General features: G+C 47.6%; 1 protein-coding gene across 1 annotated transcript in view; it reads left to right on the top strand.

The window, feature by feature from the left end:
* The window catches only part of MEIKIN (meiotic kinetochore factor), a 1,264,509-nt gene that overhangs the window by 1,159,363 nt on the left and 77,831 nt on the right, over positions 1–27,315 (top strand). The window contains exon 12 of the mRNA XM_069650059.1: positions 1,807–1,918. Coding sequence (XP_069506160.1) covers positions 1,807–1,918 — 112 coding nt within the window. The remainder of the gene's footprint in view (positions 1–1,806; positions 1,919–27,315) is intronic.

The following is a 27,315-nucleotide window of genomic DNA, read 5'->3' on the forward strand; positions in this document are numbered from 1 at the left end:
GTCTCGGGGTTCCCTTCCCCCAGAAGACAACTCAGTTCTGAAAAGGCCTCAGGTTTCCCTTTTCCTAAGGTGACAACAAAGTTCACAATGTCTTAGGCTTTCCTTCCCCAAGACGGTCCGCTTGTCCAGCTTGCCAACTCACGCTCAGTTTCAGTCTCTTCATATTCAAAACCAGTTCCAGGTTAACTTTACAATCCTTCAGGTTCAATTGATACAGATTGCTGCTATCTTCTTCCGTTCACTTCAGCAATCTTAGTTCATAAGTGGAAATTAGTTATCTTGACCTACCTTGGCCTTTTCCAAATAGGATATCCTCAGTCTAGGCGCAGTTGTTGGACCACGGAGTCCAACCATTACAGGTCACACAACTGAAACCTGAGCTTTTCCTTGCCCACACAGGTTTCTTTGTCACTGCATCTGTGCTCTGGTTCACATTGTTTTCTCCTTGCCAGTTTCTTGGCTTTGCCACAATGTGCTTTTCTCCTTGCCAGTCTCTTGGCTTTGTCACAGGATGTTCTTTCGGACAGTTCACTCAATAGTGCTCACTTTCTTCAACACATTACTTTCACAATCTCCAGCAATGTTCAATATTTGCTTTTCACTTTATTCATAGCTTGCATTCCACTTTATTCATAACTTTTTCTTTCTTTGCCACTTAGTGTTCGTTCGTAGCATTAAAAAAAATAAAACCCTTTTGCTGGCTTCACTGTCACTCACTTGCACATACATTTCTGCTAAACCGGCATCACCAGCCTTAATAATTTCACTGCCCGCTCAGGCGCCCCTGTCACAGTTCCTCTTTGACAATAGCCGGTGTCCTGAACTCCAGACGGGACCCTCCTCGGTACCCCCCTCTGATGCAGAAATTCTCCCCTCTCAGACCTGTCTGCACGGGTCTGGCATCTCTCCTGCTGGTCTCTCCTTCTTGACTGTTGGCTTCACTTTTTATGCACCTGTGAGCGGTTGCAGGTGTGAGCCCTTAATTTCAATTGCCTGACCATAATTACTGGTGTTCTCTGAACATGCCTGACCTTCACAACAGTTTTCAGGCCTCACCTCGTCTCACTACCAGAGTGGTGGAATTGCATGGTAGTGTGTATAATTCCTAGTCTCCTCTTCCTCATCCCAGTTCTAGTGGTATGACTGAGGGGACCAGTGTACCAATCTCTGTGGTTTTTGCGGTCTTTTGGCCTGATGTTTTTCTGAAACAACATTAGGGGGTTGATATGTATTTACCTTCCCTGAATAAGAAATTGTTCTTCTATTTAGCCTCTTTCTAGTGTAAATACATTGAGGGCATTTTCCAGGGTACTCTTGAAAGGCAGAAAAGGTGACCGGATGACAATATCCCATAAAGGCTTTTGGGACTGAAGGTTCATCATGGAATGGAATGGAAATGGGGGATACTGTGTCTCACCCAAGGACATCCTCCTTACATTCCCCAAGTCTCCTCTACCCGGAGATCCTCCCTTGCATATCCTCCCTCAAGGTCGAGGATCCAAAAGCGATGGCCCTTTCCTGGCCACCTGAGCAGAGGATATTGGGGAGAAGGAAGTGAGGACGCCCTCAGGTTCCTCACACACCCCTAAGCGTAGAGACCAACTCTTGCATTTATTATCATATTAGGTATTGATCAACTCATTGTTATATGTTGTGCATTTGTTCCAACTGTGTTCCTTCAAGAACTGTTGTATGTACTGTATAGGTTATGATGTAAAGGATTCTTGTTCATGCAATGAGACTGCATAGAAATGACTGTATGCAAAAGTAATAATGTATTTTCTAATGCTAATTACCTGTTACTAGACCAAGAGCTACACTCTTTGCAACATTGTACAGTTAACGCAGAAAGATCTTGACCCAGAGCCTGTCCCTGTTCCATGGACGCCAAGACCTACACCAAAAGGAATACCAATAGGTAATTGGAGCAAAACACATTTTACGGTTGGAGTTAGTCTGTGCAAACTAAACTATTTAGTAAATTATCATTCGACAAAGCTAAATTAATGTGTCATTTTCCAGAATATTGCTTTAATACTGGCGTCATGATGTTTTCCTTATTAACTTGATTTCTATCAGATTCATTGAGTTAACTTGCAAGTAGCTTAGAATCAAAAATGAATCCTTTAAAAAGCTAATAGTTGTGATGGCAGGAACCACATGTACGATCTCAATCTATGAAAGCCGCCTGGTTTGTTTCCTTATTTAAGATTACATTCAGTTCTAGAACTTTCCCTATTTCTCTAATTAACTGCATCGAGATGGAATTCCTCATTCTTTATTGTATGTCATACCAATGATTGATGGAGATTTATCTTTATCCGAGGAGTATGAATATCGTTCAGGGATCCCCCTGAATAATTTTTTGTTATATAATTGGTTACAGTTATGCATTTTACAGCACACATTTTGTGAACTACTTAAAATTTCATACACTTTCTAATAATTTTTGAAGGGTAATGTGATGAATCCTATGGATCCCTCACTAATTCCCTGCATACAGTCTCCTCCCAGGTGGCCAGGTAAAGGAAGACTGTTCCGAGTCCTGACCTTGGGGGTGGTGGTCTGCAGGAGGATCACCTGGGAGGAGAGAGGGCCCAGGGGTGAGAGGAATCTGTGGGATGAGACATGGTATTCATCTTCCCCTATAGAAGATGGCTCGGCAATGCCAATGTCTGTAATGGCTTGCTGTAACAAACATCTGGTTGGCATACAAAGGGGGGAACCCACTCATGCACTCCTGGACTTGGAGAGAGATCAAGATCCTTCTAAAGTTTGAAAGACCTATAAAGCTAAAAACCTCCCTTACACCCAAGAGGGCGGTGAAAGGAAAGTTGGGAATAACAGTGTAAAATAATTGCCTTTTTCTTTACAATCAGGGTTAATGCTTAATTCTTATAAAGTTCCTTCAAAGAATGTTACAAGGAACAAATTGGGGTTTGAAGGTAGAACAGAAGTAATAAACCCTAATTTCTTCTGTAGGGACTTCCAAGTCCCGGAATTCCCTAAGTACTGGGACAAGGAAGAGGCACAATGGTGCAGGAGTGGTCAGTTCATTAGTGGAGATGACTCACACCTGTGGGATACTGAGAGGCTTAAAAGGCCCCCTCAGGTTCAGGCCATGGAGAAGGAGCTGACTGGTGGAGAACATCAGAGGAAGGCAGAGGCAGAAGGCAAGTGGTTCGAGTTGGCAGCCCAGGCAGAAGCTGGGGGAAAGAGAGGACGCCGGGACCACTGCAGGGCAGATTTCAGCTGCCGGTCCCGAGAGTGTGTAGGTCACGCAGCGGGAAGCGATCAGAAGGAAGTCTTTCCCCTTGTGACCCGTTCTGTAGAGGCTGTGCAGCAGGAAGCATGCAGGAGGCTGGTTTGGTGGCTGGCATGCACCTGTGAACCTCAAGGCTGACTTGTGGCTGCTGTGCACCAGGGAGCCTCCGCAGCCAGTGGCGCTCCAACTTTAAGTGGCACGAACGAAGGCAGGCTTACTGAAGAGTTTACCGCATCGTGAAGAGCTGCAGCAATAGAGGTCCTGTGAAATGCGAGGTGAACAGAGGCACACGCCGAGAACGCAGATTGATTGATTCTGGAGCGCTTTGTCCCTGCTCGCAGGCGGGAAGCAGGGATGCGAGTGAGAGGCACTCGAATAGTAGCAAAACAAGTGCAAAGGACAATTCTAATTTAATTTGTTTATCATATGTTGTACAATTGTGTTCATCATTATGTTGTGCATTATGTTTAGCCTCAGATGAAGAGTCGGTGATGACTCGAAACACGTGTCAGGCTATTTCGACATTAAATTCATTGGACTTATGAAAAACACCCCCTTCTTTGAATTACTTGGCACACCTGTCACTATTGCACTGTTCAGCGCAGTGAGACTGAGAACAGTCTGTGTACATTTAGTCCCTTAACTGTGAGTGGCATCTGGCAGTGCTCCCACACCTCTGTCACCTGCAGCTCTAGTGCTTCCCTAATTTCTTCAGTTTACAAGCGCTGTGGACTTTGATTTGTTCTGCCAAACCTGTGTTTTCTAGGCTACCAATTGCATTGTCCCTCTCAGAGCCATTGGATGTGGGTGAAGGAGCAGGTCCAACAAAAGATCTGGGAACACTGCCAGGACAACAGGGGGCACTATGAACATTTGAAGAACGAGTGGGAACCAAAGTTGAACCCTCTAGAAGGGAGTGACCAGCACCAGGGACATACTCTGTAACTGAATTTGCAGGTGGGTTTGGCAATCCTGGAGAATTTGGTTGATGCGTAATATATCACCTGCCACCACCACTGAAAGAAGCTGTGCGTTGTCCTTGCAAAAAGATATGGGTGCCAACTGAAAAACCCAAACAGCTGGGTGTTCAAGCAGGACGCAAGCCAGTCCAACCTCAAGGGGCCCCAGTGCCTCTGAGAAAAAATCTGGCAATGCAGTCTCCAATCATGCATGTTCGACCACTGGCCTGAGCACCAGTTGACTGCCAGATTGAGGGTGCCTGGCAGGTATGCCGCGTATAACATGATGCAGTATCTGAAGCTTAAGTCCCAAACGGAGAGAGCTAGGTCCAACAGGGACAGAGAGGGGTACCCCCTTGTTGACATACTGATCTGCTGCAATGTAGTGGGAGAACTTGTCTGCAAAACACCCGACCATAAATGAACCGGTAACCAGCTCTAAACAATTTATATGCCAACTCGACTCTTGCAGTAACCAAAGTCCTCCAATAAATATCCAACCACATGGGGTGCCCCAGCTGCTTTGGCTTGCATCGAATTCTAACTGCAGACTTGAGAGAAGTAGCGAAGATAGCCCTGCTGTTCCATGTGTCTATGTGTTTTGCCCATCATAGCAATTCTCTTGCTGCTGAAGAAAGTGGAAGCCAAAGTACATAACCTAGACCTCTGTGGAGGGCCTGAATCTTTAACCTCTCAAGGGCCCTGTAATACAAAGGACATGGAAATATTGCCTGGATCGAGGAAGCCAATAAAGTGAGTCAGGGACGGAAGATTGAGGGTTCAAGTTCTTGAGTCTAGCATAAACTGCAGAAATGGCAACCTCTGCAATGGAATCAGATCAGATGTTGGACGTTTATGATGAAACACAATAACTGGAGCAGCTGTGCTGTCAGTGATGTATGAGAGTGCGATTTTGTCTAGATAAATTGAGACATATTCCCCTGGCTCGGAGAAATTCTGCTATTGGTCTGAGCAGCATGGTGTAAAACAACAAGGAGCGGTGGGAGGCTAATTGGGAGAACTGATAATACCTCCCTCCTACACAAATTTTAGAAACCTCCTGCGGGGGCAATCGATCGGAAACAGTAATGTAAACATCCTTGAGATCTAGGGCCTCATCACGAGTTGGGCTGTATTCCCAGCTGTAATACCGCCGACTGTAATAGCCCTAGCACCGACCGGCCTGGTGGTATTACCACCGGATCACGAGTTGAGCCTTAATGGTAAATCCCCATTCCCGATTGGGTCCATTGGATCCAATGGGGAATTTTGGGTGCTGATACTGCGGGCTAATACAGCCGGCTGTAATACCGCCGAAAACAGGGATTTTCACCTCCAGAAAAAAGCTGGAGGTAACCGTTACCAGCGCATTTAAAGGCTACAGCCCAACTCGTGATGAAGCCCCTAGTCTTACAAACCAATCCCCACAGCACAACACATCCTATGGAATGGGCGTTGTTTCCATTTTGAAATGGTGGTACTTCACAATCTGGATCCATTTCACTCAAGATTGCCACCGGCCTGAAGCATTTGTCCTTCATATCCATCAACAAGGTATTGCTGAGGTACCCACGTGGATGTACCCTTGCACTTCATATGACCTTTTTACCCCAACAACTGCATGATCTACCTGTGTATCAGAGAGCAAACCCCTTTGAAGACAAAAGAGACCCTCCTGGGCAAATGCTGCTGCCAAGGAGCCACAGTGAACTCTATCCTGAACTCCCGTGGGTCCTGCAAAATCAGCAGACAATTTGTGGTAAAGATGTTCAACACTCCCTGCCCCCTCTTCCTGGCCCCTGCACGCTGGGTGACTTACCCTAGGAATAGGATGCTCTCCCTTATCTCCGTTTGCACCCCTGGGCCTACCCCACTGGGCTCTGTGGGCCTGTTTAGTGCTTGACTGGATGGCCTAGCCTTCTGGTTGCAGAGCGACAGCGGGCCTGGGATGCATTGTTCTTGGCTGGTCAAAGAATCCCTGCTATGACCTACCCAGTGTGAGGGGCCAGAAATGTGAGGCGGACAACTCTGTGAAGGTTTCTCAACAAATGCCATTTTATTATATTTAATGGATGGATGAACGCCTCATTATCCCTACCCTGACCAGGATTTCCCTGCCTAAAATAAACTAAAGGAAAACACTCTAACAAAGGATATCTGTTCCTCACAATAAATAAAAAAGGAAATACATGGCAATTCAAAACAATAGTGATTGAATTTGTAATGTAACCACAGCCTCTTTATAACCTGGGCGAATTCCGATTCCCCCGGTTTAAATGTGATTCTGCTTCACATTTCAAGAAAAGGAAACGAGGAAATTCTGATTTGCAACAATGTTCTAACACAGTTCGATTCAACTTCAACTTGCCAACCGAATGTTTCAACTCAGTTTGGTGCAATTCCAAGTTGTCAACAGAAAGTTCCAACACAGTAAATAGAAGGTGGTTCTTCTTCCTTGAACAAGTTCTTTCTCAGTTCATCAATAGCAACAATAATAGTGTTGGTCAGGAGGATTTGCCACAACTGATAACTTCTAAAGAAATAAAGCTTTGTTGTAACCACTTCACACAGCTCCTCCTTTAGTATCACAAACCACATACATTGTCTCTGTCGGGAAAAACTTTGAGCACTTCTTCCCATGGCAGGTCTACTGCTCCAAGGGTTTTGCCATCCAGGTATACTCCCCTGCACCAACAGCGTTTCACAACAACTGCTTTTGTGGTCAAGATCAACTGACAAGAAGTTGACAACATCTCCATAATATTCAAGAAATTGCAGCTTCAGAACTTTCAACAACTCTTCAGGGAAAATAAGATTCACATTAATGCTCTTTTTTTTCCACATTATTTTTATTTTTTTGACATAACAAGCCATACTAATCTTCACATGTTACATACTTTGCACGCTTGTTATAGCATTTAAGAGAAGAAAACAGCGCTGGGTATAACTGAGTCGTAGCAAATCATGCATTTTCTTCAAAAACAAAATTACTAATAACAACTGGAGGGGGGAGAAGGGAGAGAGGGGAAAAGGAGCTGTGTACACAATAGGAACAGAAGACTGCATTGTTCAACGTTGGGGTAGCTTCAAGGTTTCAGTGTGACTCTGTGGCTGGGTTTAGGAAGGGTTTCTTCGGCGGAGGCCCTTCCAGGTTGGAGTGTCTAGCCTGGTCCGTTTTTAGTGACTCGGAGGTATACAGGAGCTTTTCCGCCCATCGGGCCTAACTTCTGTCTCGGTCTTTTCAGTCCGGAGTTTCCATCCAGCGCAGTGCCGGGGGCTGTCTTGCCACACAGGGAATCGTTGCACGTAGTCCAGGAAGGGAGCCCGGGTGCGCTCAAATTTGGCCTTATTGCCTAGTCTGATGGCCGTGACTTTCTCGGCTGCCACAATTTCCCAGCATTTGGACCACCACATTTGCATGGACGGACCCTCCGGGTTTTTCCAAAGTCTAGCGATGGTGATTTTGGCAGCTGTGAGGAGATGGGAGCAGAGGTCCACCAGGCAGCCTGTTAAGGGGAATTGGCCGTCTCCTGTCGCCCCCAGCAGCACGATTCCTGGGTCCCAAGGGATATTGAGCCCAGTAATTGCTTTGATCTGTTCCAAGATATTCTTCCAGAATTGGGTGGCTTTCGGGCAGGTCCAGAAAAGGTGGAACAGGGTTCCTCGGTCTGAGCATCCCCTCCAGCACTGAGCAGGAATAGCTGAGTTACACTTGTTTAGGATTACAGGGGTCCGGTACCATCTATAGCAGACTTTAAATGCACTTTCTTTGTCACACATTTTGAGCTTTTTTGTGCACGGGACCAGATGTGGTGCCATTCCTCTGATTCAGTCGGTCTTCCAATATCATCTTCCCATTTCAGCATATATGGTTCTTTTTTAGTGGGGTCCGTTCTGTCTAGCATTTTGTACAGTGTGGAGATTTTCCCTCTCGGGGGTGGGGGAGTTTGCCGAGAGGGTGAGTTCTAATGCTGTTAGCTCTCTGCTGCCCTGTTTCCTGACCTCCTCATTCGACAGCCAATACATCAACTGCGTGTAGCGAAACCTTTCAGTTTCCAGGATCTTGAATTTTGCTTTGCACTCCTCGAAGTTTAAAGGACGGCCATTCTCAAAGAAATCTGCCATGGTCTCTAAGCGCCCAGTTCGCCACTCCGCAAACTGATTTGGTGCAATTCCCAGGGAGAAGTCTGGGTTGTCCCAGATTGGTGTAAGGGGTCCCATTGTGCTTCTGCATTTCCATCGGCGGGTTGCCTTTTTCCAGCTAGCCACCGTCTTTCTCGTTGCTGGTAGAGGGCCCAAGTCTTGGGTCCCCTTGTGTTCTTTGCAGTGGGGCAGCGATTCGATCAGGGTCTTGCTCCAATCTTCTTCCAATTGTAGCCATCGGGGGCGGTTGACAAGAAGGTTCCAGGCGAAAGCTGGGGCTAGCTGGGCTGCGAGACAGTACCTCGCTACGTCTGCGGCCCCTAGGCCACCCAGAGCGGCACTCCGGAGCATGCTGCGTTTCGGGATACGTGACTTCTTTCCTTCCCAAACGAGGCTCAATATCTCTCCTTGCAGCTTTCGTAGGGCCTTTTCCCAGATCGCCACTGGCAGGGCTTGTGCGAAATACAGCAGCCGTGGGGTTAAATTCATTTTTATCGTCGTGATCCAACCAAACCATGAGATTTCTTGTTTTCTCCAGCGTCCGATGTCTTTTTTCAGGTCTCTGAAAAGTGCCGGGAAGTTTGTCTTGGACAGCTTCTCCGTTTTGTTGGGTAGTTGAACTCCTAGGTAGCTGATGCTGCTTTTTGCCCAAGGGATCTGGAGCTCAGCTTCAATAGTGGTTTTGAGCTTGCTTGGGATGTTGCTGCCCATTGCCACCGATTTGGAGATATTTATTGTGAACCCTGAGGCTGCACGGAATTCTTCAAGAGTTTGCCATAGGGCTCTTATTGATTCTATCGGCCGGGTGAGTGTGAGCAGCACGTCGTCCACGTATAGGGCTATTTTGTAGGATTCTCTTTTGAACGTGAGCCCGTGTATTGATGGGTTTAGGCGGACCCTGTCCACGAATGGCTCCATTGATAGGGCGAAGATGAGTGGGCATCCTTGTCCCGTGCCTCTGGTTATGTTTATTTTGCCGGATTTGGCCTCGTTTAGGCGCAGTGTCATAGAGGGGCTTTGGTAAATGGCTAAGACCCATTTTACGAAGTTTGGGCCAAAGCCAAAATGCTGTAAGATTTCCTCCACGTAGCCCCAGTAAGCATATTGAATGCATCATGCACATCTAAGGAGAGGACTGACAGCTTTGAGCCCAACCTGTTTGCTGAGTCTATGATGTTGATGGTTCTACGGATATTGTCTTGAGTGCCCCGCCCCGGGATGAAGCCTGCTTGGTCTGGGTGGATGATCTCTGGGAGGGACGGGGCCAGCCTGTTTGCCAGTATTTTGGCGAATATTTTTGCATCATTGTTTAGAAGAGTTATGGGCCTATATGATGCGCATTGTGTTCGGTCTTTCCCCTGTTTTGGAATCAGCACAGTTATCGATTTGTTCATAGATGCCGTCATGGAGCCAGTGGAGAGGAATGAGTTGTATAGGTTTGCCAGATATGGTGCTAGCAGGTGAGCAAACTTCTTGTAGAATTTTGAGGTTAGCCCGTCCGGCCCGGGCGCTGTGTTTTTCAGAAGGCGGATTGTTTCGCTAACTTCCTCTGCTGAAATGAGGCCCTCCAGGTCAGGCAATGACAGAGATGGCTGTGTCTTTGAGATAGGGGCCAAGAATTGAGCAATGGCCGGAGCTGGTGTCGGAGGTCCTGCCATGATTTCCTCGTGGTGCTGCACCATTATCTCAAGCTTTTCGGGGTCCAGATGGTGTAGGGAGCCATTTTTGGCCTGCCGGGCTTGGATATGGTTCCTGGTTTGGAGCTTTTTCAATTTGTGTGCCAGGAGCCGGTTCGCTTTGTTACTATTAAGGTACTAGTACTGATTAGTATAGGTTAGTGCTCTGGCGGCCCGATCTGCTAGGTGGATCTCCAGCTCTCTTTTTGCTCTTTTTAGTTCTCGGTGCGTTGTTTTCATATAGCGTTGTTTAAGCTTGTTTTCCAGTTCTACTAGTCTTTCCTCCAGCTTTCGTTGCTTTAGCAGATTTTGACGCTTGAGTCTAGCTGTTGTATCCATTGCCACCCGTCGGATCACCGGCTTCATGGCGTCCCACACTGTTGCCATTGAAGAATCTGGGGTTGTCTTCTCAGTGAAGTAATTCTGAATCGCCTCCGCGAGGTCGGAGCTGGCCGCTACGTCGGTGAAGATGTGGTCTTGCATCTTCCATTGCTGCTGGGTAGGTTCTGGAGTTCCGTGCAGAAGCAGCGTCATTGTGACTGGCGTGTGATCTGAGATTGCTATAGGTCCGATTTGGATTTCCTCCACATATGGGGCCATGGTGTTGGCGGCTAGCAAGAGGTCAATCCGCGAGTATCCACTGTGGACATGCAAAAAGAAGGTGTAGTCTCTTTCTCCCTGGTCGCGTAGTCTCCATATGTCTATTGTTTCGGTTTCCCGCAGGAATTCGGCCATGGCCAGGGATTTGCTGAAGTCTTCCCTTGAGGCTGGGAACGTCTTGTCCACGCTCGGGTCTGGGGGCTGGGGGGTAAAAGTCTCCTCCGATTAGTAAGTGGCCAGCGGAGAAGGCAATGATGGTAGGGAGGAGGTTGCAGAGGAATTGGTCTTGCTCTTTGTTTGGACCGTAGGTTGCCACAAGGGTGATCGGAGCAGGAATCTCCCCTTCGGGTCTCTTTTGATGGTAATCTGAGTTAATGGGAGATCTTGACTTGGCAGGATTGCGACTCCTCTTTTTTTCTGTGCGGCTGAGGTGAAGTAACATTTCAAGTAGCGTCGGAAACGTATTCGCTTTTCATCTTCCGCTATCAGATGGGTTTCCTGGCGGTAGATGATGTCAGCTGCTAATTGGTCTAGCCTGTGTTTCACCGACTTTGGTTTTCTTGGTGCGTTGAGACCTTGCACGTTCCAAGTCGTGATGGTGAGTGTTCTGTTTAGTGAACCCATCCTTTGAATCCAAGGTAGATCGATTCATAGTCTTCACTGAAGGTTACTTGTTCCATGTTTTCCGGCGCCATATTCCGCCATGCTCCCCCCTTTATAGGGATCTTCCTCCCTCCCCGTCCTCCCCTCCTTCCCTTGCCCTCACTGACCAAACAATAACAAGGTTTCCAGACCAGCCTTCGACCAACTGGGCATTCGGCCAGACTGGTGTAATAACTCCAGATCTCTGGTCGGATCCGCTTCTCCGGGGGCTGGACGGCGCATCTGGGGGAAGATGTGATGGGACCCCCAGAGCTGCGGGGTCAGATAAGGGAGGATGGACATGGCCTCCTTTTCAAGTTCGGGCACGGGCCCCACTCCTGGCGTGATCCGCGGCCGAACGGATGTCCCACGCCTTCCCCTGGGAGCAGGAGTGGGGAAGCTGGTGTGTGGGCCCGGGGAGCTCCCGTATGACGCGGCAGGTGCCGCCCTACCTTCTTCCAAGAGCGGATGCCGAACCCTGCGCCGCTGGGCCCACTGGGCGTCTCCTCCTTCCCCCGTTCCGGGCGCTGCAGAGGACGAGCTGCATCGGGGTGGCTCCCCGCGCCCCGAGCTCCAGCTGGGACGCAGGTGGCTCCGGGTCACCCGTGGACCCCGCGGGAAGGCTGCTCACCCCCGGACTGCGGGTGGTGGAGAACTGGTGGATTCGGGGGGGAACAGAGCTCTGCGCTGCGCCCTTCTGTGGAGGGGCTCACCCCGTCGCTGCTGATGGTCTCTGGACCCGCTGCTCTGGTCCTCTCACGCCGGGGTAGGTGACTTCGCAAGGCCCCGTCGGAAGGCGGGACCCGCTCCTTTCGCTGTCGGGCAGTGCAGCCACCGCCCGCGGATGCGCCCTTCTAGCGGGGCTTGCTGGATGGCTCCGCTTCTTGTCGGCCCAGGGGGATAGGCTGATGCGGACCCCCGGATGAGTTCCCACAGTCCCGCCCAGCTCGGTCGTTAGAGGGGAGGCCGGACTACGCGGCACAACGGTCCGTCATCTTGGGATGCAGCCAGCGTCAGATCATCTCGCCGAGGGATTCAGATCGAACTCTGTCCCCCTCCAGGTTAGGGCGTCGAGGTTGAGGCATAAGCTGCACCAGCCTCCCGGCTCTACAAGACGCCGACTCTGTTTGCAGAAACCTTGGTTTTACTGGGGCATTTTAGGTAAGCACACGATCGCGGCCGGGAGCTCTCACCGGACCACACCGTTCACCATGGCGCAAAGCCACACCCCCCACATTAATGCTCTTGCATACTGATTTGCAAATAATGCTCCTCTCTTTCTGGATCTCTTTTTCCAGAAGGGCAGCCTTTTTGCCACTGTTGTCTCCCCACTACACAAGTAACCAAAGACTAACAGGGATAGGGTCTGTTCCTGCTCCTCCCTTGGCTTTGGCAATGTGGGTTTATACCAGCTTTTACTCTACGTTGTGCAAAGTATGGGCAACAAATTTCACAGCTTAAGAACTTATCAGTAGTCCCCTTCTGTTGACAATATTTACTAGATTTGAATCGCTTTGGTGTTAGTATCTCTTGGCTTGTGCAATACTTGTTTGTGCTAACTCTTAACAATGTCACCCTCTTAGGTTGCTAGGTTTTCCACAGACTCTTATTTTAAGATTGCAATCATTTGGTTTTGTTACAATATGTTTTTGCTGCTTTTCACTAGTTCGGTAGTCAAGATCACATTGGTAACCAATTTCACTCATACGCGAGTGCAGCTTCTGCTTCTTTCCAACAATTTGAAATTCAAAAGTGCTTTCTAAGCGGCCTTTACTCATACGCAAGTGTTCCTGACTCGACTGAATGTATGCCTTGCACATGCGAGCGGGGAAGGAGCGCTGCTGGGTCACTGTCAGCATGTGTACTCACCGGCTAGGACGTGCACTTCCATTCTTCTTGCCGCCTGCAGGACTTTGATTTCTCTGGCTCCTCGCGACCCGGCAAACTTCTTCCTTTAGTCCGCCACTGGTGCTCCCTTTGCTCCTGAGGTCCTCTGATGCATGCCAGCCACCAGAGACAGCCCCCGGAAAGGAAAGCTTCCCTTGCCTTCGCTTCCTGCCACGCAGCCTATGTGGATAGGAAGCAGCCTATATTTGAGTTGTTGGTTGAAAAAAAGCAATAAAATTTGAGTTGAAAAACAAACTATATCTCCTATATTACAGGAGAGTGGCATATATGTCTGAGATAATGGAGATGTTGATGACTCCTATATCCACAACACAGTGACAAAATGTATTGCTAAGGTAGAATACAGTTGGTATGCTCCAATTAGGACATATTTTTGGGGGAGACACTGACGAGGAATGAAAGATAACATTCACCCAAACACAGAAAATCGCATTAATGATGGATACAGATTAATCCACTACAAATGTCTCCATCAATTATATTACACTCCAAAAACAAATACATGGGAACAATAAGCTACGCTCTAATAACTGTAACAGATGTATGAGACAAGGGGCAGATTCAGTCATCTGGCCTGAAAATGTAGGCAGGTTGAGTCATTCTGGAAAAAAGTAGTGCATATATTGCTACTGCTGGGAACACGGAATGAAAGAGACCGCAGAGGCGCCGGCTCTGCTGACTGGGCACTTCATGTATGCTCCACAACACTGCCAACACAAAGATGGCAGTCTAGCCTTTTAGAGGCTCAATCCAAAATCAGAGCAAAAAAGATAACTGAATCAAAACACATCTGAACTGGGAAATCCATTAAGCACCCACTAATTCCAGAGAAACAATCAGAACACCCAGCTGCAGGCAGTTGGGGACTAGCAAACCCATGGGGAGGAAATCAGGGCTTATATAAGAGGGAACCAGTGTGGGGAATTCGAGTGGTAGACAAATATGATGGCAAGTAATGAAGGAGAAAAATAGAAGGAGCAGGGAGCATTGCGGTGCAGAGAGAGCTTAAGGTTGAGGAGGTGTTGAGGTGAAAAGAGTGGACAGTCCTGGAATAGGGGGATGTGGGAAGGATTTGGAGGGAAAGATAAAGGTTGGAGGGAAGTAAATATCACAGTTGGGAAGAAAGAGGAGAGAAGAGATGGTGAAAATCAAGGAGAGGGAAAAAACAAGACATTGTAGCAGGTACACATCAAATAGGAGGAACGATCATCAGAAGAGGTTGGTGGAAGTAAAAACCAAGGAGGTGGGAGAGCAGGAGAGGTGGGAGGTGGTCATGAGGCATCAAGGGATAGAATATCTGGAAAAAAGAATGAGAAAAACCTGAAAACACCCATGAGGTTCAGGAAAGTTGGTAGTCAAAGTATGTATGATATAGTATGACCGCACCGATACATCAGCTGTCTAGAGGAAGCAGGAGGAGGAACAAGCACATGGCAAAATATCAATTAGGTTAGTTAACAGCTAGCTCCAGGAAAAGCGCTGAGGTCCAGTCTTCCACGACCAGGCAAAGGAAGCAGTGTCTCATTGAAGAGTCCAGTGAGGGAGGCATTGGAGGTCAGAGCGCCATTGCTTCTGGAGCTAGGTCCGCGCTCAATAAATATTATAATAATAATAAGAAGAATCAGAGCCCCAGACAAGCAAGTGTGCCACATTCCACTGTACTCCAGAGCCATCTTGGGCTTCCTTATCCAGGGAGACTTTGTTGGAGATGCTTACTAAAAGCCTCAGACTAAAAAAAGAGTACCTACACCATCTTGGCGAGCAACCCCAGCAGCAGCCTATTGGAGAAAACCATTTACCTACCAGGACTTTCTTCAACAGAGCCTGTGGGTTCCATAACATCAATGAAGTTGGGGAGAGATCTGGAGAGGGACTACTGATGCAAAGGAACTTTGCGTGTGTTTTGCCCATGTGTTCGCGTCTCCCTGTACAGAGCCTTTAAGCTGTTGAGCAGAGACTACACAAGGTGTAATGAGGTACCCTAGTGCTGATCGACAGGCTATAAAGGGTTCTTGGAAGCCTTCTATGAGCATGTCAAATAGAGTAAGAAGTAGCCAGGAGATGAAGCCTGGGATAGAAGTGTGCTTCGGCTGTACGTCACCCTCACCGAAAACACGTCTTCGCCTGTAAGGGAGAACCAGACCAAACCCATCAGATACTCATAGGAAAAGGTGAGATGTGATCAGAAGAGGCATTCCTCTGGTCATTTTATGTCATTTTGCCTGTAAGCATTTTGCTTTCTATATCCCATTTATTTAGAATACACTTGCATGTCTGGAGGGGATTTCCAAATGTCTTTGTGACACACTACTGCTCATCATTGGCTTTGGGTACAATGTGGGGTGAGTAATGCAGACGCTGGCAGGTCCATGGGAACCTATGCATGCCTTTGTAGGTTATTATGATCGTATGTATGGCTTCATCCCAGTAAAGAGTGCAAAACCAACAGGATAGGTCTTATTGCAGTTTTCTTGCCTCAAATCCATTGGGTAGTGAGAGTCAAAATAATGTTGATAATAAAAATATTGAAGGAAACGGTGAAGAGTACATTTAGCCATGTGCTTGGCCTACTTGGCGAGTACAAACAGCTGGTGGGAGATGCTGTTTATTTATGCAGGGGTACATGGTCTCTAGAAAACATTTTAACTACCATCTGGAGTAAGGTCCAAACTTAGTGAACTTGCCCAGGTAATCGGTCTTGAGGGCCCAGGGTTGTCTTGATCATCTAGCACTCCCTTCATCCAGGGAAAGGTGGTTCTACAGGCATGCATTTAAAAGCTGTGGATAGTACTGTCTCATGAGTTCTCACTTGATACTGATATCTTGATTGGTAGAGAGATGATGGGGGAACTTTGTAGAGATGGACTTTGTGATTTGGAAACACAATTAGCTTATTGGGGGTCTATTGTGCCAGGCACAAGAAGGCCCATGGGTGGTACCTGGTTTCTTTTCTCTCTACTAGAGCCAGGGTATTAAGCTCCTTTCCAAAGTACTGATTACCAACTAGTGTTGTCCAGGTTTGGGTGGTTAATACTGGGGCAATCCAAGTGACTACCTCATTAGTGTGAGGCACACTGGTTCTTAAGACAATGGAAATAAGGAGATTGTTGGACCCATCCCCTGATTCCAAACCTTCTCAGATAGCCAATTGTTAAAAGTTGGATGTTGTAAGGAGAGAGAGATTTGCTAATAGGATGTCTCTGAGGTTGTCCCAGCCATTTAGGAGTTCTGTAAATGTTAACGTCATGGTGGGGAAGTGCTGACGTGTGTGTAATGTATATTTTTCTTCCACTGTTGTGTGACCGGATAGATACTGTCCTCTTGTAGGAGGGGAAGGTGCTGATCATGATATGATCGAACAGTGTTAACTAGTGCTTTTAGACTGTCTCTCTAGGGCAGGGGTCTGCAATCCTTGCCTCTCCAGATGTTTTGAACTACAACTCCCATCATCCCCAACCAGCATCATCAAAGATGAGGGATCATGGGAATCATAGTCCAAAACATCTGGAGAGCCACAGACTGCAGACCGCTGCCCTGGTGAAACAGTATGTATTACACTACTTTCTCAACAGGTCTTACACATCACCACTCTATATAGTGATGTGCCCCCATCACAGCCTTCTACTGTACTGGCGGGCATAGCTGAATGTATTGCTCGGCTTTCCAATGGTGGTTTTCACACAGCTTCTTACTCACATCATAAGAGTTTTCACCTTCTGTTCCTCACCACTTGCAGGTAGCAGATGTTCAGTATTTTTCCCTTTCCCTTCAGCTGGAAAGGTCAGCAGCGGATCACAGAACTTATGATCTGAAATTGTCTATTACTTTGTAGTGGTATCTTATCAGCTCTGCACTGCATGAGTGTTGGGAGACAAGGGTTAATCTCTCCAAATAGCATACCCCCATTTGTTTGTTTTACCAAATTACCTTTTTGTAGTTCCTCCCTTCGGCCTGATCTTAAGTTAAAATTAATTTTTCTAATATCAGTAAAGTGTGTGGGACGTGACTGTCCGTGCATATGGAGGTCTATAATTCAGTGTGTTTGCAATGGCATCTTACCATTCTCGGATGATAGCTTCACTATAGGAGCATGCAATTTGCTTATGATTTCTGTGTATGACTGGCTTCTAAGTTCGCTTGCCCACTGTAGTGCCGAGTGGTGTGTGTACTGAGAAGAGGGCTACAGATTGAGTGGGACCACAGAGGCGATTACTTCAATTTACCATGCAACTTCATGTTTCAACATACATATTTCTGTAAAGGGACTAGAATGACTAATTTTGCACACCAGTCCTTCATTAGCCAAGGGACAAATTAACACTTTCAAAATTTTGCTTAGTTCTGCATCAATAAGGTGCCCAAAATATTCTTCATCAAAGTGATTAGAGCTTGCTATGTCCTCACTTGCGTAAGAATAGTATGAGGATGATTAGATGAGGAGGAAATGCCCAATTACTTACTGGCGAACTATATTACTCAGTCTTCATACTACCCTCATACCTAGTCTATCAGGAGCATTGAAGAAAGGAGAGGAAGTGGTGGTGTTGGAAGAGCATCCTGTTAAACCCCAACCAGGAGGGGATAAACTATACATTTAAAATAATTACATTTTCAGGATTAACTGTTTGCTAAGAGGGGTCTGTTTTGAGTCTAGCATTCTCACTTGTATGGGTCTTGGACAAGGAAAATAAAGGCTCTGAGAGTTGAGGATTACCAGTAGGTAATTGGGGGTTAGCTGTATTGAAGAGAAAATATATGCCATAGCCTTTTATAATAAACCTCATATTTTCCGAAGGACAAACAACTTAAATACATACTTATTAGAAACAGACTGACTCGTGATGGAGATGCAAAGATGTGTGGTATATCTATCCAGCATAAAAATTGTCTTGTGTCAAAACATCCTTCACAGCTGTTGCAAAAACAATATGTAGCTAAGAGATAATTTATAGAAGCATTATGTTTAGTTGCTTAGTAAAATAATGCATTTTCCTGAACTTGGCTTGCTGAATGCTGCCTGTTAGGCAATGCCCCTTCTCAGCTACAGCCCCGTACGAGCCCAGGCTCGATTTTGAAAAAGGGCTGTGGCTTAACAGGTGGCATTCCGATCAGGTAAGTGTTGCTGCATAATAGCGGTGCTGACCCCCTGCCAGACACCCGTTTGTATCGAGCATCACCTTGGAACCTGTCTGCAAGGGTGATGATGACTGCATCATTAGTTAAAGGGGTTCTTGGCGGGGGTCAGCTAGGCTTTTTTTTCTCCCAAATCCTGCATCTCTTGCTTATACACAAGAGCTTCCAGCTTTAGAAAAAATGCCTTGGCTTCTAGGGGCTAGGGCTGGCGGGGGCATTCGGGATCCCTGGCAGGGCCTGTATCTAACACAATTTTCAGAGATTGGCTCTGCCTGACTAGCCCCGGCCCACTTAAAGGCCTGGAGTTCCCCCAGTAAATTGTGTCAATTTCCAGCACTGGGGAGAATGATTACAACAAGTAGTATAGGAACCAGGCAGAAAACCAAACTAAATAGATTTAAACAGTGAATGATTTTAAAAAGCAGCCTATTCCTCCTGTATGAGCTGCTTCAACTACTCAGCATGTAAAGAAGTGATTTTATGGTATGGTGGCTTCCTATTATGCAACTTTACTTTATTCTATGCTCCACTGCAGTAAGCAAAAAATACAGATCGCAGCATTCCTCCTTCATTCCATGATAAAGTAACCAATGACCAAATGTTTCTTACTGTTTAAGGACTCTGATAAAAACAAAATAGATAAGTAAGCTAACCACCAGAAGTGGATGTTTCTTTATGCTGGTTTCTGAGTGTTGGTGAGAGTTAATTTGCCTACTCTTGTTTATGTGTCGTTACTGCAGCCCGGGGAGATTACCTCTGGGAGCATTTCACTCCGCAGCATAGGATTCTGAATGGTGCGCTGGGTTGTGCCCTGGGGTGGCTCACTTTGGGAATTGCTGCTTGCTCTATTGCGTGGAAGTAGTGAGTTAAATGAAAGGCCCTTGGAGCGTACTACCTCGGATACACATTAAAGTTAAATCCTTTGGTCTTGGCACACTGCAGTGATGTTATGTGGCAGGGGCATTTTTTACTTCGGTCTATCACTATATCCCAGGGCAGGTGGAATTTTTGGGTGACCTCATTTCTGCAGGGTAGGAGCCGCCACAGGCTTGTAAGGAGTTATGGCGGGACAATTCTGTGTCCTTTGTAAATTGCTCATTGTCTCAGGCTGTGTTCAAAGCCCTGGATAATTAAGAAGTAATTACAGGCTTGTCTCTCCCAGGCATTGGCCACCAGGTTACCTAGCTCTACCTAACTAGACTAGGAGGCCCTGAGAAGTGGGAAGGCAACATAGGTTTAAGGCCAAGAGAAGCCCATTTGAAGTTAAATCATCTTGAGAAGACGGCCTCCTGCAGTGATTTACCTTTGCCCGAGGGACCCCAGGGGTAGGACGGGGCTGGGGCTGATCATGGTGGAGCTATTACATGTACTCATTAGATCCTTTTGCCTGGAGGAGGCCCAGAATCGGGCAAAAAGAGCCAGAGTGGCTCTAGACCCATCACCAGGGGGTCCTGGTTTGTAGCCTACCGCAATTATTGTATGGACGGTGCACAGGTAGATATCCCTGTGAGTGATGACTCAAATCCACGGACCGGGTTGAGGGTTCATCAGGTTTACTGGTTTCTAAGGGTAATCAAATGTTCTGCCTGGATTTTCTCTCAGACCCTAACTCCAGAAAATGGGTTACAGGCTCCGTAGCAGGAGAGAATGCAGGGCACTTTTAAGGTGCAAGATGGACCCAGCCGCTAGAAATAAAATAAGGGAAGCATGCCCTAGCCCTTAACTGAATTTGAGTTCAACTTCTATTCCTATTGGTCGACCCCAAAATTGTGACCTACTTCTCTGGTTATGGTAGCGATGTGACAGGGCAGACATTTGAACATTTCATGTCCACTGGTTCGGATTCTGGACTTGGAGAATAGTAGCCAGGCCCAAAGGGCCTTTTGTCTGTGGTATGCAAATGCTTTCATGCTTCCGGAGAGGGGGAAGTGCATTCTACTCGAAATTAGTGCTATGTTAACGGGTCTGGCAGACGCTAAGGGCGTGCAGGTCTCTGGACTCTTATTGTTTGGGTATGATTTTGGCAAAGCGCTTGACAAGTTTGTCTCTGGAAAAAGCTCAGGCATCCCACAACATGTTTTTTTCACAAAAGATCTCTACCTGGTGCGATGAATCAGCAATGATTCCCACAGAAAAAAACTTCTAATTTGGCCAGGGAAAGGCAGACGGTTTCTGATCACGACCCTAGGGGTGGTGTTCTGCGGGAGGATCATATGAGGGGGGGTGGGCGGGGGAACGGGACAGGAGGAATGGGGAATCCTGTTTCCAACTTTCCCCAAAGCGCTTCTAATAGCTTATTGTAAAACAGAAGGAATGATAAAACCTAACTGTCATTAGGGACTTCAAGTCCCATAATTCCCTAAGTACTGGGATGAGGAAGAGGGCTAAAAAGGTACAATGTTGCAAGAGTGGTCAAATTGTTAATGGAAATGACCCACACCTGAGGAAGACAGAGGCTTAAAAGGCCGCCTCAGGTGGAGACCACGAGAAAAGGAGAGAAGAGCACAGGAAGTTAGAAGCAGCGTGGTTCGTGCAGGCAGCCCAGGCAGAAGCTGGAGGAGAGAGAAGATGCAGAGACCGTGATTTGGCACATATCAGCTGCCGGTCTTGGGAGGGTCTGTACGTCTCGATTACTGAAGTCCAGAGATTGTGCAGCGGGAAGCGTTCAAGAGGAAAGCTTGCCCTCTAGCGATCTAATCTGAGATACAACAAAGAGAAAATAATCATGATACTACTAATAACTGACAAAACATAATGTCTGGGAATTGCGGATGTACCCCTGGTGGCTCCAGGATGGCCTTTGCATTGTGATCAATATAAGATCTCTTTCTCTCCCCTCTCTTCCGCGTCAGTCACATGAGCATCCTCAGGCCATTTCCAATGCCACCGCCCAAGACATTAAACAATAAGGTGAAAAGACAAGATATAATAGGGATAATGCCCATGTAATGTAGCCTGTTCCTACTAGTGCACATATGCCATTAGGGTCACTGAAAGCTTACCAATTGGGGCCCTCTGATCCATTCTACAATATTTGGGGATCCCATTCATCAAACCTGTGAGTATCCTCCTCCCCTAACTGTCACTCAACCTTCCCCCATGAGTCCCTAAATCCTGAATATAAGGTATTGGTCCACCTCGCCCATCCGTGCCATATTAAATTGTGAATTACCCCCAATACTCTATGTATGTGGACATGTCATTGTGTGCCATATAAGTCAATTTCTCCATCAGATATACTTCCCATACCTTTCGCAGCCAGTCACCCTTGTTGGGTAATGTATACTCTTTCCATTTCTGTGCAACCGCTATCTTCCCTGGATGCAAGAGGGCCTCCCACATCTTAGCAAATCTATATACATCATACCCCTTCAGTGGGATACCAAGGAGTAGCGCAAAGAGTTCCAGCTGTATAGGGGTCCCCGTAATGTCTTTTATCCAGTTAACCGTTCCACACAAAATAACTGAATTCGAGGGCAGTCCCACCACATGTGCACCAATGTTCCTAATTCCCCACATCTCCTAATGCACTACAGTGATACTCCCGGGAACATCTTCGAAACTCTCACTGGGTCCCTATGCCATCTGTGGAGTACTTTGAAATTATGTTGTATAGCGTGGGTGGGAAGATTCACATGAAACGTTACCTTATCATTTTTTCCCCATAGCTCGTCTGGTACCGTATCTCCCAACAACCCGATACCAGTAAGATTTAAATGTTCTCTGTATTTTAGCAGTAGACATCCCCAGGGCTCTGTTCATTTTGAAAATAATTCCCTGTCTGGATTGCGCCATCTCCAAAATCTTCTGAAACAGGATGAGGTCATAAACCAAATCGTCCTTCCACTTAGAATCTGAAAGCACTCCATTAGGCCTGAAGTACTCTAAAGATTCCGATATTTTCCCCTCCCAGCATCTCTCGCACCATTTCAAATTCCTTAACCTTGCGATTCTGCAAGAGATGTTCTACTCTTTTCAGTCCTATATCCGACCATCTTTGCACGGTATTGTGCAAAATTACCTACTCTCAAAAGTCCGACCCCCAAAAGTCTGACCCTCAATTTTCTGCATATATATGTGGGGAGGTAAAGTGAATAAAAAATGTATAGAGGTAAGGTGGAGGGGCTGTGGGGGGGTCTCCCCCCACATATATATTTGTGGAAAATTGAAGAAAAAAAAACAGACTTTTGGGGGGGTCGAACTTTTTGGTTCGGTAAAATCAGATCCTCTTAGCACACCTTTAAATACCAGGCTTTCTAACATAAGCAGAGGACCCCATAAAGAACACCGCAGTGAAAGCCAGGAGGACAACTCCCTACTCACCTTATTTCTCCACAGTGCCCTTAAACCTACTCCCAGCGCGGGATGTACCTTCACCTCTTTAGGGATGAAGTTAATGAGGGCCGGCCCAATAGATTGTCGCTAACCTTTTTTAGAAATTTAACTCAGTCCTCCATTTATGTTCAGTGGGTTCTCATCTCTTCCGACATATGCTCTAACATGATTCTAAGTTGGGCTGCTTTATAGTATAACAAATAATTAGGGAATCCAAACCTGTCCCACCTCCTTTGGCAGGGCCACGGTCTCCCGCACTATATGCACCGTCTTCTGCTATACAAACTAAGACACATATGGTCTATTTCTTAAATAAATCCTTCAGGAAGCGTGGTGGGGAGCATCTGAAACAGGAACAGAAGGCGTGGGAGCAAGTTCACTTTTATGACCGTCATCCTGCCTATTAATGTTAAAGTAATGTCTGACATCTCCTAAGGTCACATTTCAACTCTTCAACCAGCAGGACATAATTCAGCTTGTATAAGTATCTTGACCGCTAGGTATGTTATCACCTCCTTAGGGCATCTGAGCCCACCGCAGTGCTGACCCTTTGTCGACGAGGGAATCCTCTGCACCATCGGAAGAATGAAGGACTAAGAGTAGTTCGTTTTTAGCCCTGCCAGGGTCCCATATGTCTGCAAAACCCTCATCAATTTTCTAAGAGGCACCCGAGTCTGAAATATAGCACAATACATTGTCTGCAAAAAGAGACACTTTAAAAATTCAACCCCTTCATAATCAATCGCTCGTATCCTTGTGTTAATTCGAATGCCTTCTGCCAGCATTTCTATCACCAGGGCAAAGACGAGTGGGGACAAAGGGCACCCCCTGTCTGGTTCCCTTGTAAAGTGAGAAATTCCCCGACAGCACCCCATTCACCACTACCCTTGGATCCCTGTAGATTGCCTTCACCCATGACCTGAAGTTCTCCCCAAAGCCAAACTGTATCAACACTTTGTTCAGAAAACCCCTCTCAACCCTATCAGAGGCTTTCTTCTAGTCCAATGATGCCAGATAGGCTTCCCCAGCACGTTTGTGCACCCAGTAGATAAGATTCAGTGTTTTCCAAATATTGTCAGCACCTCTTCTCCCTTTTATGAAATCTACCTGGTCTCTGTGAATAAGCGATGGGTGAGGTTTCTCCAGCCTATTCCCCAGAATTTTAGCAAGCATTTTAAAATCAGTATCAAGCAGGGAAATAGGCCTTCATGATGAACACTTCTTAGGGTCCTTACTCTCTTTAGGAATAACCGTAATGTGGGCCCTGAGTATAGATTTTGGGAGCGGTTTCCCTGTCAGCACCCTATTCAAAACCTTTGCCATTGTGGGTGCTAGCGTGGATCGAAACATTTTATAGAACCTTACTGTGAGGCCGTCCTCCCCTGGGAATTAGCCTTTCTCCATCCACTTTATGGTAGAGATCGCTTCCTCCCCCTCAATTAGGGCCTCCAGTGCCTGTGCGTCACCCATTGAGGTCCCTGGAAGGCCCATGCTTCGTAGGTTCTCATTCCTTCTATATCTCCAACACACTCTGAGGCATAAAGGATAGCATAAAACTGCCCAAACTCTTCTGAGATGTCTCCATTGCGTCTCAGCACAGTCGCATCCTCAACCTCAAGTACGATCACTGTCCTAGACCTAAATTGGGTCCGTGGTCTCCATGCAAGAAGTTTATCGCCTTTTTCCGCCTTTTCGTAGTACCTTTGCTTGAGGTGTTTAAATACCCAATCGGTTTAATAAGCTAACTTAAGAGCCTGAAGTTCTGCATTACACATTGTGACGAATCCCGAGATGCTGTCACTTCTCCCAGAGGAGGCCATCCCACAAGTGGTGCGGCCCAGCCTCCTCCTCTGGGTACTCCTCCCATTCCTCCTGCGCTCCCAGTGCCGGTCCCTCCACCAGTTCAAGCCCTACCGGTTGTACTGACCCCTCCACCTCCTCCTGTACCACCAATGCCTCCCCCTCCACACCCGTTGGGCCTGTCTGTGACTACGGATCTTGGGGGGACCCCTCCGACACCTGTGTCCTAGGGCCCGGATTCCCCTCGGCCTGTGAAAAAAGGGGGGGCATTACGACGAGGATGATGATGCCGCCCAGGACAATGAGCCCTCTGCATCCGTTATGATCTTTCATGACCGCCTCCAGGTCCTGGCAGAGTTCTTGGGGGATCCCTCTTCCTGAGGAAGCCCCCCAGGAGTCGGGTGTGCTAGCAGAGGTCTTGGGGAAATGCACCAAGATCTGGTCTGGCATCTCCCTCCAGAAGGATGTCCTGCAGGTGGCGCGATGTCTGGGAGAATCCCAGGGTGAACGCCCAGATGAACAAGAAGTTGGACAGCAGGTTTAGACTGACGGACGGGAAGCCAATCCTCCTTGCTTCCCACATGCAGCCCCATTCATTTGTGGTGGCCGCGGCTTTGTTGTATTCTAAACCATTGTCTTCATCATCTTCCTCCACAGGAACCACCTCCAGTTGACTCTCCAAGGAGGGCAAAGTCCTTGGGAAAGCACTGTTACTCCATCTCAGTTCTGCATCTGCGGCAAGCCAACGCAGAGCCCTCTTGGCTGTGGCTAACTAGAAGCTGTGGCGGGAGCTTGGGGAATTACTACCCGACCTCCCTTCGGACAAGCAAGCCTCGTTCAAGGCCGGTCCGGCAGATGCCCTGGGCATTGTGCAGGACCTCATGGAGTTTTTGGTCTGTCACATCGACCCAGCCAGCAGAGGGCTGTGCCTTCGGGTCAAGATGAGGACAGCGTGTATGCACGCTACAAAGTTTTCTTCTGACATGCAGGAGCAGGTCCTGGATTTGCCCTTTGTGGGCGTGGACCTTTTTTCATTCGTCCACCGATGACGAATTGACAAAGAAGAAAACCTCCACTCAAACCGCCAAGTCCTCGGCCATACTGACAAAACCAGGTCAGAAATCCTTCCCTCAATCCCAGGGAAGGACTGATTTCAAACCTTGCGCTTTATACATCTTCAAGCGGTTCGGAGACCACGGTACACAGAGGCCTGACAGGTCGCCCAACAACTACAGGAGGAAGCAGCAGAGTACGTCGCACAGGTTTTTCTGCTCCCCCTCCTCTGCCCCTGATGCCAAGGAGCAGTGATGTCAAGGTCGGAGAAAACAGCTCGCCTGTGGGGGGCCTTTTGGCTCTGTTCCAGGACACCTGGAAGCCTCTCTTCAGCAACCCGTGGATCCTCTCTGTAGTCTCCAAAGGCTTCAGTCTTCCTCTTCCTATGCCTCTTCCATCCTCTCCTCCTCTTCATCAGATTGGGTCCCCGGCTCTTTTTTACGGGAGGTCCTTTCAGTCTTGGAGATGCAGGGGATAGAACCAGTTCCGCTTGTAGACTGGGGCTTCAGTTACTATTCCAGGATTTGTGCAGTACCCAAGAACAACCAGGCTGTCCTGAGGGTAGTCCTGGACCTGTCATTTCTAATTCTGTCTTTACCTCTGGAAGGCTTCAAGATGATTACTCCTGCACACATAGCCGAGTATCTGTGTGCAGCGGACTGGATGTGTTCCCTAGACCTCAAGGATACGTAGCTGCATGTACACATATATCAACTGCATCAGAAGTATGTCGTTCATGAATATGCCATACCACTTTCAGTACAAGGTGCTGCTCTTCTGTCTGAACTCAGCCCATTGTGTCTTCACGAAGTTGATGAAAGCAGTAGCGGGCCGTCTCCGCTTGGAGGGCCATCCTCTATACCCTTACTTGGACGACTGGCTGGTGAAGGTGGGGTTACCGGACAGGTGGTGCAATCCTCCCAGAGACTGGCAGATATCCTTCATCAGCTGGGGTTTTCCCTCATCTGGAGGAAGTCACAGTTATGCCCATTGCAGGAACTGGTCTTCCTAGGGGTGCGTTGGAACACTACCGTTCAACGGGTGTTTCCTACACCTGAGAGGCTTCTGTCCCTCCGCAAGGTGGTGTGGCACTTTCTGGCCAACACGACCACCTCTGCATGGTGGTTCCAGCAGGTTCTGGGCCTGATGGCCTCCTGTGTGCTCAATGTAGAGCATGCCCGCTTCAAGATAAGGCGCCTTCAGCTCCACCTGGCAGCCAACTGGGATCAGGAGACAGGGTCTTAGTCAGACAGGATCCCTATACCGCCGTTCCTTCTACCCGATCTTTGCTGGTGGCTGATGGATGGCAATCTTTTAGTGGGAGCCCCCTTAACCCGACTGGAGCCTACCCTGGTGGTGACGACAGACTCCTCTCTTTTCGGCTCTGGAGGGCTATGCGATTCATGGAGCATGGTCCAGGAGGGAAGCCCTCCTACATATAAATCTGCTCGTGCTCAGGGCAGTGGGCCTGGCCCTCAAGGCATTTTTGACCCTCATCAGGGACAAGTCTGTTCTGGTCACGACGGACAATTCTACTATGTTTTACCTGAACAAGCAGGGCAGCAACCGTTCCTCGCTCCTTTGTTTAGAGGCAGTTTCAATCTGGGAATGGGCCCTGACGGAGGGCATTTGTATTTCTACAGTCTACCTGCTGGGGGACAGCAATGCAGAAGTGGACCAGCTGAGATGCTGGGGATTCAAGACCTACGAGTGGGAGTTTCACAATGACTCCATGTTGCCCCTGTTCTGGCATTGGAGGGTTCGCAGACCTGGATTTGTTTGCATCTCCCCTGATTGCAAA

The sequence above is a fragment of the Ambystoma mexicanum genome, chromosome 3p, assembly GCF_040938575.1.
Source record: "Ambystoma mexicanum isolate Mex_15411 chromosome 3p, UKY_AmexF1_1, whole genome shotgun sequence".
Taxonomy (NCBI): Eukaryota; Metazoa; Chordata; class Amphibia; order Caudata; family Ambystomatidae; genus Ambystoma; species Ambystoma mexicanum.